Raw genomic sequence first — 14,451 nt, forward strand, 5'->3', positions numbered from 1 at the left:
AGACTTTTAGTGTTTCAGAAGCCATATTTGTGAAGGACACATTTACACCCACAGATTAATGGTAGGTAAACATAAATAATGTCTTCTGGATATATTTGAGTTGAGATATAATGTAATATACACTGTTATAGAGTGTTTATATCTAATAATACTAAACAAGGTTTCACATTAGAGTCATTGATGTAGAGTTAAAATATTTTTACTTTGTTGTGCTTTAAGAAGATTGATTATCTTGTGTTAAATTACCAATAAATTCCAAACGTTATTAAATTCCAGCCTTGCATTTGCGAGGACTTATTTGTTTTATGTGATAACAACAAAATCGCTTGGACTTTTAGACAAATTATTCTGTCACACCTGTTTGAATTTAAAGAACAGAAAACTCTAGATTGTTTTCTGATATTTGCTTGTCAGTGTCAGCTATCAACCATTTTTTGTGCATTTATTTCAGTGCAATAAAACTTCATCATTTTGAAAACTAGCAATATTCCAAGAATACTTACTTATGTCTTCACAAACTTAAACAACTAGTCGGTTCTGTTTTTGCAGCCTGAACGCATGAAGCTTTGTTGTGGTTTCTTTTCAAAGTGTAAATAGTACATGCAGTCAAAAGAGACACCGTTTGTTAACACACACAACTTTGAGTCCATGAGAGAGCCTGTGGCTCAGAGTAAAGGGCATGAGATGCTCCGATGATGTAATTGTTTGCAGTCTAAATAAACAAGTCATGTCTGTCATTGTGTGACAGTAAAGAGTTCGCTTTTTATCAGCCCACTCAAGGCTGTGGACACAGGTGACGTGATGCAGGGAGTTAATGAATAACCTGGATGGTATTACATCACTGCTGGTTGCCCTCCAGTTGCTCCCTTTGTGTTTGCGTCTCTCTATGATGTCTGATATGGCATTAATGAGTTGGTCCATGTTGCTGAGCTCATGTTTAAATACATAAGAATATGCCTGCATGGATTGTCCATTTTAAGAAGAAAAGTTACTTCCTGAACCTTTGTTTGTTTGTTTGTTTCAGATGTTGCTAAAAGGTTTCATGTTTTTTACTTTTTTATTGCCAGCCATAAAGAGAGTATCAGCAAATTTGGTTAATGATTTATTTCGCTCTATTTTATTTCACAAGAAGGAAAAATACAGTTATTTCCTTATTGCTCTATAGTTAGACAACATACTGTGCATGTACTGTAGAGCTATTATAATATTTACATCGAGTTTGAGATATTCTATTAATAAATTATTGATAGGACTGCTCATTAACTAATTTCAACGAAGTGTGAATGCTCTAAAGTAACATCCTTAGAACTGTAATGTTAAGTAAGACAAATAAACCTGGGCAAATTCTGATACACCTTTATTACTTGTTAATACAACTTAAATCTCAAATGTTTCTTATGTTCCATGACTAACTCATCAAAGATACCAATTTGAAATTATTTACTCCGAATTTTAGTTGTTTGTTTTAGTTCTAGGCTTGTTGCTACAAATGGACGTAAGCTGTGCTTGCTCAAAGTGAAACAAGAGAGAAAAAAAGACAGAAAAATATGTTGAAATGGTTGACAGTTAAGTGGAAATATTTTGGAGAGAAAGTTCCTCCACAATGCAAGACGACACAAATGATCTGTTTGACAGTTTCGGTCGGAATCAGAAATCTCTGCATGACACATACAAATAAGATTTGATTGTCATCTAAAGTGAAAAAGACAAAATAAGTAAATAAAGTAAAGTAAATAAAAGCTATCATGACATATCAGCTCACTAACTTGTGAATACCATGGTGTTATGACGAATCAACAAGTGTGTGTTTGGGCCTTTATAAAGCAGTATTTACAAGGCTTACCTGCTATTTTGTGGCACCAGTAAAGCTATCCACAGTCATAAAAAGCCTTCAGAGCTCAAGAGAGTTGAAAATCCATCCTCAAACTGGACCAATTGATCAGTTTCCTCTGTGTTCAACAACTTTTCTAGGTGTAACTTTGCAGAAAAAAAAAATTAAGCTAAATTTGCTGTCCTGAACTGGAGTACAGTAGAGCGGAGGCAGAACACATCCGACAGGATAATTAAAACAGAAATATTTTAATGACCAACCTGTAGGCTCATTTAGTGTGAAATGTCTTAATTTATTAGTAATTAATTATTAGTTATGGCAACTTCATACTGGCCATCTGGCTTAGAGAATTCATTTTAAGTGTAAGAACCACTGTCACTTCTCCTCCCTTCCTGTATCCTCATTCAGCATCAGCACCAATAGCATCCCATCACCATCACTCCCCGCATGCCCCCTGATTACGCCAGCCAGGCTGTTTCTGTGGCAACGACAGAATCTGCTCTGGGCCTGCACACGTTGTCTATCTTCTCTCCTCCTTGCTTGTTTTCCTCCGTGCAGGCAGAGCCTCACAGCAAGCTCCTGAATGCTGTCTATTTTAGCCTGAAGAGCTTATTTGTTGTTGTTGTTTTATGTTTCCTGTCTAAATGTGAGATGTAGGAAGAAAGACACTTTTACATAGAGTGGATGGATTGTTATGCGGAATAAATATGCTGAGGTTTATGCTTCATTTATACGTCATGGTCAGCTAATTCTTTTTCATCTCTGCGTTAGCTGTTTAATGTTCATCACCTGACTTTCTCCTGTTAACAGGTCTTCATTTCCTTTAATTTCTACTCAAATTATTATAGGATTGCCTATAAAGATGCAGAGCTCCAGTCTCTCTCTAACACACATGTAAACCTGCACACTCCTCCCCTCCCCATCCCTGTTCACTGCACAAGATGAAGAAAGGAGTGATAGGGAAGGAAGGAGGGATTTAGAAAGAAAAAGTGTGAGACCTTGGGTGGGAGGGGAAGCAGTCGCCATTAGACATATGCAGAGTCAGATGCTGTGTTCAGCAGCAGGGACACAGAGGAAGAGGGAAAAACATTCCCACCCCTGCAAGATGTGTCGTTAAGGGCTTGACTGAGGGGCTACCTGCCATAAAAGGTAGGGAATAACAGGTGATGGGGCAGGTCAAAATGTTTCAGAGGCTGTATCCGATATTGCAGCAAAGCTTTAATGGAGAAAAACATTCGGATGCACATCATGGCAACAGTGGATCCAAGTCATTTTATGCTGCGTGTTGTGTTTATGTTGGTCCTAATTTGAATAATTACAGAAATCTGAATGACACTGCCAGATTATATATATATATATATATATATATATATATATATATATATATATATATATATATATGTGTGTGTGTGTGTACACAGTATATATAGTACATAGTATATATAGGGTTTTTTCCAATGTTGAGCAAGTTACATTGTTGTTGTTGTGAATGCTGAGTGTTTCAATAGCAGTGTTGATTTTAAATATGCAGTTTAAATCTTGCTTGTGTCTTTGCTTTGCCGGATCTACTCTCTGTTACAGCAGCAGCTTGGAAGGTGTTTGCAGTGCAGTTCTCTGGTTAGATTTTTGTCCATGCTCTTGTTCGGTTTTTCTTACATTAGGTACGTATGTATGTACAGTATGTTCAGGCTTGGACAGCAGCCTATAAGAGAAACAAGCCTCGGTAACAGAAAGGATTATGTCAGATATCTACAGCAGGGCTACTCAGCTTGGTCCTACGAGGGCCAAAGTCCAGCAGATTTTCAATGTGGCCCTGCTCAGACACACCTGACTCAAATTAACAAGTCATTGTGCAGAACTTTATAGGTTGTTGGATCCATTGAATGTGAGTCAGTTTTCTTGGAGCAGGGAGACATTAAAAACCTGCAGGACTGCAGCCCTCGTAGCGTAGCCCTGATCTAGAGGAATGATGCAAGGCCTCTGTTGTAAATAATGACACTGCAGCACCATGTAGCACATCTCATACCATCTCATCATGGCATGTTCAGTCCAGGTACCACAACTTAAAGAAAGTTTCTCTTTTTATTTATGCCTCTTTTGCTCTGGTTCTTCTTGTGATTTGTTCATTCTTGTTTTTTTAACACCTCTTTCCTCCCTGCTCTGTCTCCACAAGTTTCCCCCCCTCACCTTGATCTGGCTGAGCTTCTCGGCTGGAGAGATACTGGTTGAATAACATCCTTCACTACCTCCCCTCACATCTCCTTTCTCCCTCTGTGCACTGTGTGCTGGTGTCAGAACACAAGTGAAAAGTTGCAGAGCCGCCTGGATATTCTCCCAAGACAGGACAGATCAGAAGACACAGTTTCTCCACATCTCCTCTCACTGTTTTTTTCACCCACTTTCTTATTGGTGTTGTTGAATATTTTCCTGAGTGCTGCTCAGAGGAAGAACTTAAAACCATACTATCATATTACACATAAAATTGTTACTGATACAGTTAGATTTATTGTGATTTTTTTCTTTATTTAGTATGCAGACTTATATGTGTATGTCTGCTTTTATCTCTCCTTCCCTATCTGTTTCTACACCTCTATGTTTTGTACTTTCCCTTTTAAACCTCCATTTAGACTGTAGAGTAAATGAGAGGGATCCCATTAATTTTTCATGACACCACGTGCCAGTAGATGAATAAAACAACATGGCAGCATTCACATTCTGACCCTCTCAATTGTAGCATGACACCTGCTTGACCAAAGAGATTGTCTTAAATGTACAGGACTATTTTGGGGGGTTATCTCAAAGAAACATCACTGTGGTTTACTAATGGTCAAGTGTATAGCCCAGCTCTCACACACATGCAGCTGCTGATCTTTTAACCCTTGTAAATGACTGCATGTGAGTGTGCGGGCCTCATGTCAGATGTAAGCAGAGAGGAGATCAGAGTAATTAGAACAAACAGAAGAGACAATTCACCAAGTTTATAGACAGTTTTCTGCAACACACACTCACAGGATGTCACACAGGCCCTCTGTCTGTGTCCAGACCTGCTTGCTGAATTCCCCCAGCTTAATTTATCTCACGCATTCAGTTTCCTGTTTCATGAGCCACTGCACAAGAGACCTGGGATCAACAGCCACTAAACTTCACTCACACTTATACAGACACGCGCACCTGCATGTCATTGTTGTGCATGTCTAATTTAAGTTTTATGGCTTTTTATTTGGAAGCGTGATGTTCCTTCAGATCTAAATCCTGGGAGATGATCCAGCTGGCTTTGAAATCTTTAAATAACTTTCATATTCGGGTTTAGCATTGTGGTTATTTTGATATGTGAGGTCCTCAAAGGCTGCTAATAAAAGATTATCTAAAAGCCCAAAAATACATCACATACTACTCTTAGGGTTGGGCATTGATGCAATAGTTTTATAATTGTCACAATGCAGTAATTGAGTGATTTTACTTGGTGTACTGAATGCCCTGAGGCTCAGTGTGAGATATAACCTATGCCCTTTATGAACATCCAGTCATCAGTATCTCCACACTGACAATGGTTGTCTTGAATGTCACTGTTGCCAATAATAGCATTGAAATAAACACTGAATACCACGCTCACTTCCACATGTATGACTGTTTTCTAACTGTTGCATTTTCTTCTTTCTTTTGTCTGCTCCTTCCTCAGGCACCATGGATCTCTTAGCCCCTGCTGCAGTGTTAACCCTCCTTCTCTGACCTCTCCTCCTCCCCATCTCCTCCGCCACCTTCATACCCGAACCATAACAACCCCTCCCCAGTTGCCACCCAGCCCTTCCTGCATCATGGCAGGGGAGAAAGGGCCCAACAAGCGAAGCGCCATGGACATCAAGCGCCTGGCGAGCCTCATCCAGAGAGGATCAGGTCGCTTGCTGGTGATTGACAGCAGGACGTTTTCTGAGTACAATGCATCGCATGTGCAAGGTGCGGTCAATGTTTGCTGCTCCAAGTTGGTGAAGAGGCGACTGCAGCAGGACAAAGTGTCAGTCACTGAACTGCTGCAACCCAACGGCAAAGTGAAGGTGAGGCAAAGCTTTCTGAATCTCCGTGGCCTCGGGTAGGATAGTGATGCCCCTGGTTAGGGACCCTTTAAATACTATATTGTTGGTCATTTAAAAGTGCTGGTACATTAATTTTGGGACAGATCCAGACTGATGTTTTCTGTTTGCTGCTTGTAACATGTTCGAAATAGACGTGTTGGTATTCTTTTCTAATTATCTGTTAGATGGTGATATTCTAACAGAAGGCTTATAATAGATCAGTTTCAAAGGTTTTCTTTTTGGTATTTCTTAAGCAATGGTATGTGTATTTTGTGTGCTATTTGACTTTTTTATGCTTTTGTACCAGGTAAATCTTTGGCATTACAAGATTTTTCTCTGGAATACAAATTTAATGATGATACCAAGATGATCCTCAAAGCAAAATCCTGCTTTTGTAACCAGCAGCAGCACCATTAGCTCAAGGATGCACAGCATAAATACAGCAGGTGCAACCCAGATAAGCTGTAATTCTGAGGAAATGTCATGCTATGTTAAATGAACCCAGAGGAAGCATGTTGCAGTTGCTTCAAGCCCAGTGATCACATTTAAGGTCAATCTTCTATCGTAGTAGTATCGCAAAACTGCCTGTTTCATGCATATTTTATACCTGAGCTGCATTGAATTAGAATAGTAAAGCTTTCCTTGAAGCAGATGTTTCAGATTCAGCTGCTCATGTCAGCAAGTTGCCCCTTGATTATATGTCCCTGAACTAGACTTACTGACTTAAAACCAGCCCCATGGTTTTTTCAGGTCATTAACAGCCTGGCTCATGTACCAGCATGGCTCTGGACTGGCTTCCTCTGTACTTGCCCAGGCCTGCTTCACATCTGTGGGGGCTATATTTGGCGGGCATACTGTAGGTTTGTTGCTTATCAGTGGCCATGAAATCTGATCCGCCCGTTTTCCATGACTTCTCCTCTGAATGTGACAGCCTTTTTTTCCATGGCCTGTCCACCCTTGGTACGCTGGCTCCTGTATTTTTAGTCTCTGTGTGAAACTGAGGGAAATATGAGGGGGGAAACCTTAGCAAGGAGGGGTGGACGGTGTTTTGTGCCCTCATCTAATTTGTGTGTGCATACTTATCGCAACAGTCCTGGATGAGCAAAAAAAGATGACCACAATTATTTTTAGCTCTTTAACTATGTCACACTCAGCACATAAAACACAACAACACTTAACAGGTGTTTTGAATTGTTTTCTTAGGTGTGACATTGAATGGCAATCTATACTTTTGTTGTTTTTGGTGGTTAATACCCTGGTTGTCGGGAACAGGTCAGAGTTATTGGTCACCCATCTTATTGGTTGAAAGAGTTCTGTCCTCCCCCCATTCTTCCCTCTGCCCTATGGAGACTTTATCTACTCTGGAGTTGTAGCTGACAGGCTGTTTCTTTATGTCTATCTTGTACACAACTGCAACACAACTTTAAAGACAAAACTTTAGCATTATTTCTGAAGATGATTGCATTAACTTCCTCTACTGTTGGATTTTACTTGAGAACTAATAAATGACAGTAATCCAAGATAATTTACAGATTACTGTTTACACTTATGACAAAGTAGAAAAATATGAGGTTAAAAGCAGCTTCATTAGGAATCCGGCTGTGTTAATACACACTTCACTGATTTCACTAAACAATACAAAAAATAGAAATTTTGAAGTTTAGGTGGCATGTTTAAGTTTATTTGAGTCTAAAAGAGCAACTAGTTGCAGGGGTTACTCAACCTCCAACACTTCTCCATCATGGTCTGTTAGAGCAGTTTTGAAAGCTCATATTTTCAGTGACTTCAGTCAGACTGACATGTTTGGTACATTTTAAGAGGCCACTTTCAGTCAGACTAACACAATAATTGATTTTTTTCTAGTGTCATGCACATATACTCACTGACTTGCTGTTATTTCATAGGCTTTACACTTTCAGGATTACATTAATATCTTCTCACACAGAATTTACAATAAATAACTATGCAAGGATCTTGTACGACATTTGTAATGTCGGTGCATTCTGCTGCCTTTGTTGGGCTTTGCTTTTTTTGTCCTGACAGCAAGATGGAATATCCTGCAGCTCAGAAGGTTTGACTCCTTTTGACCAACATATTCTGCTCACATTATGGTGGTATTTTGGGTTGTGATGCATGACCTCCTCTTGCACTCTGTAGATTTTGACAAGACAAGAAAAGCTGAGGGAGTTGAAAACTCAACAGCTGCAGAACAGAAACATTGTGAGATTTAGTCAGTTTTATTACTGTGTCACCACTGTGAGAGTTTTTCTAACACTGATTCTGTTGGGTTCATCTCAGTGTGCAGCCCTGTGCTTGGCAGATGTCACACTGTGGCACCCCACAGCGCCATGCTTCCTCTTTTCTTTCACTTTCACTCTTATGACAGCTCTGTCTGTCTGTCTCTTGCAACCATAGTCTGCAGCCTCCCAACCTCAACCTGTTTATTTTCTCTCCTTGTGTACAGTTGCCCCATGGCTGGTTTGTTATTATCCATTCCCCACCCCCAGTAAAGAGGATAAGGCTTGTGATTAATGCTAAGGCTGGATAAAGCTGGAACTAGCCGGGTGAGAGAGGCGGGCCTGACAGACCCAGACTCCTTTGTTATTGGCTAAGCATGACATCATCCCTTTTGTTTGGCCACTGGCAGGCTGCAGGTTGGGCACGTGCAGACTAGTTGTGTGGTATTAGAGCCAGCTCCCAAGTAACCCCTAACACGCACTAACTCACACACATACACACACCCCCACAATATCCTCTCTACCCCCCACATGGCTCTGAGCATTGCCCGGAGCCGCCTCAGCCAGCCAAGACAGCAAAGGACACCATTGTGGCTCTTTGTTGAGGAAGTGAATGCAGGAAGCGGGAGGGCAGCATTGAGGGTATTCATGGATGGACTGTTGCCTCCACCTCCTGCTCGGCTGCATCCTACCTCACATCCCATTGAGAACTAATAGCCTGCATCCCCCCAAGGTGCTGCACTCACCCTGTTTAATAGAAGCTCCCAGTCCCTAAGTTAACCGAGCTGAATGAATATCCCCATCCAGCACAACAGCTATTAAAATGGTGTCCTCTTTCTTCTGCCTTCCACATTCCATCCCATCATAACCTCTTCAGTAATGCTCTCTGTTAATGTAGGTCAGAAAGCACTGGATACTGTGGGTTATGTGGTGGAGGACCTCTGCTGAGAGAATGACAGCATGGGCTTAGTTGGGATGGGGCTTCCTCGTGCCTTCTCTGAAAGACTGAGGGCAGGCGGCTGGTTCCTTGGCTTAAGCCTGGATAATCCCCACTGCTGTGACGGTAACAGCCTGCCAAGCAAACCTGATAAATTGACCAGAGGTTTTTGCTACCAGCAACCAGCAGAGGGAAGATACTGTATGTCGACATGGAGACTGTGCTTCTAATGTATGGTCATAGGGGGAACAGTGACCTACTAATGGTGACACATGCTACACAATTACAATAATGTGAACAGTTATAATAATGTCTAGACCCACTAGAGAGCACAGACATCTACCAAGCCATTTTATCATTTATTTATTTATTAATTTATTTATTTATTGTTTATTCATTACTTACAAGCTCTAAAGGCAGAATTATCCCTGTCTCCCCATGGGCAGGCGCAAACCTAAGTCACAACCTATTGGTCACGTGACCTTGAACAGCTTGCTGATGAAAATTAACATCTGGGTTGAAGTGTGCGACTTGTTGTCATAGTTTTAAGTTTTCTCCATTGGTTTTTGATGGAAAATTATCCATAATGTCAAACAGTTATATTGATCCCCTCAGTGTCAAGGCGAGATAAAGATATGAGACGAAGCTGATGGCAGTAGGACTAAACGAATGCCCCCATGTCTAACTGCCGTTACATTGAGAAGGAGCTGCTAATACAGTGCGACGGCTTTTTTTTATCATCTATACAAAAACAAGCATAAGTTTTAAACAGTAATATAAAAATGTTTTACTCACCAGTCACACAATGGTCTGAACAAATTGTCAAAGATTTATAAGGACTCCAAGGTGTTCTGTCAACACTGACACTCTTGATAACCGCTAGCCAGTTATCACATCTTTCTGGGCTTTTCTGTCTTTTCGTTAGTTCGAAAAACGATCTCTTGTTGTCTGTGGAACAACTTTGTTCGTGGAAGCCAACCACAACACAACTCTCTGGCATATTTAAAGGAAACTCAACAAAAATCAAAGAAATATCTACAGGGATCAAAGCTGAAAATCCAGTGGCATTGCTTTTAGCAATCTTTTCTTTTCACTGGCAAAAGATCTGGACGTGACAAGGTTCACCGATGTTTCCAGATGTTTGCATCTGTAAAGAGTCCTTTAAAAAATTCCTGAATCCAGGCAGTGATCCGGATCACCCCCAAACTCTGATCACTTGTTCCTTATTCCATTTCAGAGATTTCCTGTCAGTTCTCAGTGCTCTGCAGCGTCCCAATGCTGAGAAACCGCACTATAAAGCCATTTTCTTTATATCTTTGAGCATCACTTTACTGCAGTATTTCACTTTACGTCTCAAAGTCTCACGCCAGCAAGACAAAAAACAAGAGTCGACATCGGACTGGGTTTTACTGGCTAGAGAAAGCTTGGAGATGAGACAGGATGCAAGACATGTTGAATTAGCCGACGTTAGGGCGCATCCGAGTAAGTGAATCTGCCAAAATTCAGTAGCAGGGCTTTGAGTCTATAATTATGGTAAAAAAATATCTGCATGTGTTCTGATAACCAGTATTTTATACATGGTAATGAACAGAAGCCTGATTATTGTTGTTTGGCATCGTGGTCAATAAATCAAACCAGGGAAGGGGTCTGTGATCTAGTCTGTGATCTTAATTGCTAGATTGGCTGAGTGCCCTGCTGAACAGAGAAACAACATGTGACTGACTAATGCATTTATACAATGAAGGAGATCTCCATCAGTTCCATTGATGATACACCATATGTTGTGCTTATCCTCCTTACAAAGGGTAGAGGAAGCAGCTGTAATGACACATGAAGGGAAATCCAAGATTAATTTGCAGAATCATGTGTTAATCATCTTTTTTTTTTTCAATTGTCAAAACAGGGCAAAGACACCAGTCTGTGAAAAAACACCATACATGTTTCGCAGCCATATCTTGATATAACACAAATCACTTAGCCAAAACAGAATGCAGAATAGGTTCTATTACAGAACAACTAATCAGTATGAAAAGTTTTGTCAGAACCAAATAAAAAAGAAAGCAACAGAAAGAGTCCTGCAAGTCTAAGCAGGGGTCCAGCCAAGAAAAATATACTAAATTAAGCATTCACCCTCTTGTCCTTGTATAATTTATCATATGACATTGGTATGACTGAATTTTCAAGCCTCCAGGAATTATGGAACAAAATGGAGTTTCCAACTTTCCTTTTGTAAAAAAAAAAAAAAAAAAGTCTAGTGTTTCGTCTATTAAATGAAACATTTAAATCACCTTTACTTAACATTCAGAGAATTTGACCAGCTTTTATTTGCAGGTCATTTCACTCAGAAACCTTCATAATAATGACTGTTATAATTATATTTGTATAATGTTCTTTATTCAGACATTTCCAGTACCTAGAGTACAGAGTTTCAAAATGAACAGTAACACATGAGCACTTCATGTGTCATCTAGCTTGACAGTAGCAGAACTGAGGATTCAACTGATGACTCACAGCATGGATTATCCCAGGTCAAACACTGGGAATTTACAGCATGTTTCATTCATGGTTTTTTTCCCTCTGCCAAGTTCAAACAGATATGCTTTAGCCAACGGTGGTTTTTCTCCAGAGCCGGAAATGTCACATGTTTGCTTTGATTAGGTCATGCAATGGATCATTGTTTGCTTTAAAGACACCACTGTTTCACATCGACACACACATTCTTTGTAAGCACATTCTGAGTATGCTGCAGCAGAGTTAAAATAACATTTTTATAAAACATTTATGTGTTATTCTTTTTGTGTATGAGAAGGCAGTAATGCTTGGAGGACATAAAATGTGGTGTAGTTGGATCTACAACATGCCTGATGTTAAGTACTCCGGCATTACTTGCATCTGAATGTGCAACCTTTGTGGGGGCTGATGTATTTTTGTGTGTGTTAAATGTTCCCTGACATTTAGTGGTGTGGAGGTTTGACCAGATGAGGTGACCACATATGATCAGTGATGACCTCACTCTGCACATGCACAGAGATATCAGGGACTTTCAGCACCCTGACACAGATCCATCTCGTTGTCTAAAACACACACGAAATAAATACTGTACTGGCTTTCTCAGTGATGTCAGTTATTCTTTATCCTATAAAATTGACCTAATGTGTTAAATAATCCTAGTTTTTTATCAGTATTATTAAAGTATACTTTTCTTTGCTCGTATAAGCACAGTTAGTCCTCATTGGGGTAGAAGTACAACAATTTCATGGCACACTCATCACACCTACTGAAGCAAACATGGAAGTGGCAGCTGTCAGTGCCAGTCAATGACATCATCTGACCTCAGGGTGATGTCTTTACAGGGCAAGAGTTCTGTGTTGCAGCCTGTGTCATAAATTTAAAGATAAACTGCAAGGAGTCACTGCCTGCTGCATGCAGCAGGTCCTGTGTTCGCATGTCATGTCCAGGATGTGTTGCACTGGCAGGAGCTGAATGTTCCCAACCCAGCAGCCAGTTTGGATCCACATTGACATGATCAGAAAAACAAATTATGCCTGTAAAAGATTTTTTTAAAAAGTGAAATGGTTGTACCTGCTTCATGTTTTTATTGCAATTGATGAATAAATGCGGTATACTTTTTTTAAAAAGATTTCCAGAAAATTGCTATAAACTCCGAGCTCCTGGATAACAATTTATTGTTAACCAACGTGGACTCATGCTGCAGTCATCTTGATTTCTGTGGGACACACTGAGAAGACTTAGCCTGTGCTTTAGGAATGTCAGACCATTTTTAGACTGTTTATGCTGATGTTGTGTCACACACCAACACACATACTCTCACACTCAGCACTGACCTTGTCATTGGTCAGTATCATTACTGAAGTCAGGAGAAAGTTTTTTATGACACTCCCAAGCCATATTTTCATAATCAAGCAGTTATCTTGAGTTGCCTAACTACAAACAGCTATATTTTATGGTACAATCGTGTGCTTGCTTATATGTGCAAACTGTCACTACTGACAAGCATTGACTGTAAGGACATTGCTTGACTTGCATCCCTGTGTCTGACCATATTTTTCTTGTCATTACAATCTTTTTATAGCATGTTAGTTTAAAACAAGCAGGTTTCTGGCCATCTGTTGTCAAACACATTCATTTTATTAATTCTCATATTTAACACAAATGTACAAACTTTCCTTTCTCCTATTCATCATGTGTCTTATATCCATTCTCATTTCTTTCTTCTTACCCTCTTCCTCTGCAAAGAACAACAGAAGAATTACATCTCCTCTGAGACCACTCCCTGTTTATGCCCTGCAGTGACGCCAGCCTCCATTTCCTTTTAGAGAAAAGCCTGGATGCTGCAGAATTCTGTTTGGACTACCAGTATGATTTTCTGTCTGTCATACCCTTCTTACTCGTTACATCAGATCCTTTTTAGCATTCTTTCTCATCCTCCTCTTATCCTTGTTTCCTTTCCCCATATTTCTTTTATTTTCCCTCCTTACCTCTCTTATCCCTTGTTTACAGTGCCTGCAGAGTGCATGTGCCAGGAAGCCCAGGCCAGCACTGTATTATCAATTATGTTGTAGCATTGCAGAGAATTGAAGGATCTGTACTGGTGCAAGACTGCAGCACCAGATCTGGTATAAGAGGTCGCTGACCTCTTAACACTGCACCAAAACATGTTCATATCACACACTTATCAGGAGTAGCGGTTTTAACCTGTCACTCATCGAAAATCAGCAACATAGATCATGTCCTGCCATCTGGACTGCCATAACAACACCATTAAATATGGAGGCTATGCTAGAGGAGTCAGTAAACGTTTTCATTGTCCTCCTCTTAGCAGAAAAACAGAATCCTGTGTTCATACACGGATTTCTGTTCATTAACATCACATTATATACTTAAAAAGAAAAAACAACAAATAAGTTCAAGCTGCAAAGATTCTGTTTACCTTTTAAGGGAAATATTTAATTATGTTATGCAAACTATTCCTCAAATGATTCACAACAGTGAGTCATCATCACATCTGTTTAATACAAGAAATCAAACTTTTATCTTTGTGCAACTGATAAACAAGACCTTAGCGCAGACTGAGCTGTGTGTATGTGTGTGTGTGTGGTTGTGGTTGTGGTTGTGCTGTGCATGTATGTACATTTAAAGGCCTTTAATCCACAGCCATTGAGCTCACACTCTTAAAATAGCTCTGATCTCATTAGGATTAATTGCCAAATAACCCGGGGTTTATTAAAATGTTAAAATAAAGAAAAAAAGATGTTAAAACGGATGTGTGTAAAAAAACAAACAAACAAAAAAGTAAACGTGAGCTCTGACATATTAATGCAGCCAGCAAGCTCTTTCTACCAAATGGTTCTATTC

The 14,451-nt window shown here is 39.9% G+C and overlaps 1 protein-coding gene across 6 annotated transcripts in view; it reads left to right on the forward strand.

The window, feature by feature from the left end:
* dusp8a (dual specificity phosphatase 8a) overlaps positions 1 to 14,451 on the forward strand; it is a 42,785-nt gene that overhangs the window by 1,351 nt on the left and 26,983 nt on the right. For 3 of the 6 annotated variants that reach the window (XM_041997264.1, XM_041997265.1, XM_041997271.1), the window contains exon 2: positions 5,511 to 5,883. In XM_041997264.1, coding sequence (XP_041853198.1) covers positions 5,647 to 5,883 — 237 coding nt within the window. In that variant the 5' untranslated portion in view covers positions 5,511 to 5,646. Of the gene's footprint in view, positions 1 to 39; positions 62 to 2,882; positions 2,981 to 5,510; positions 5,884 to 14,451 lie in introns of those variants that run through there. The other 3 variants (XM_041997267.1, XM_041997266.1, XM_041997268.1) reach the window with 3 other exon arrangements.

Source organism: Melanotaenia boesemani, chromosome 10 (assembly GCF_017639745.1).
Source record: "Melanotaenia boesemani isolate fMelBoe1 chromosome 10, fMelBoe1.pri, whole genome shotgun sequence".
NCBI classification, from domain to species: domain Eukaryota; kingdom Metazoa; phylum Chordata; class Actinopteri; order Atheriniformes; family Melanotaeniidae; genus Melanotaenia; species Melanotaenia boesemani.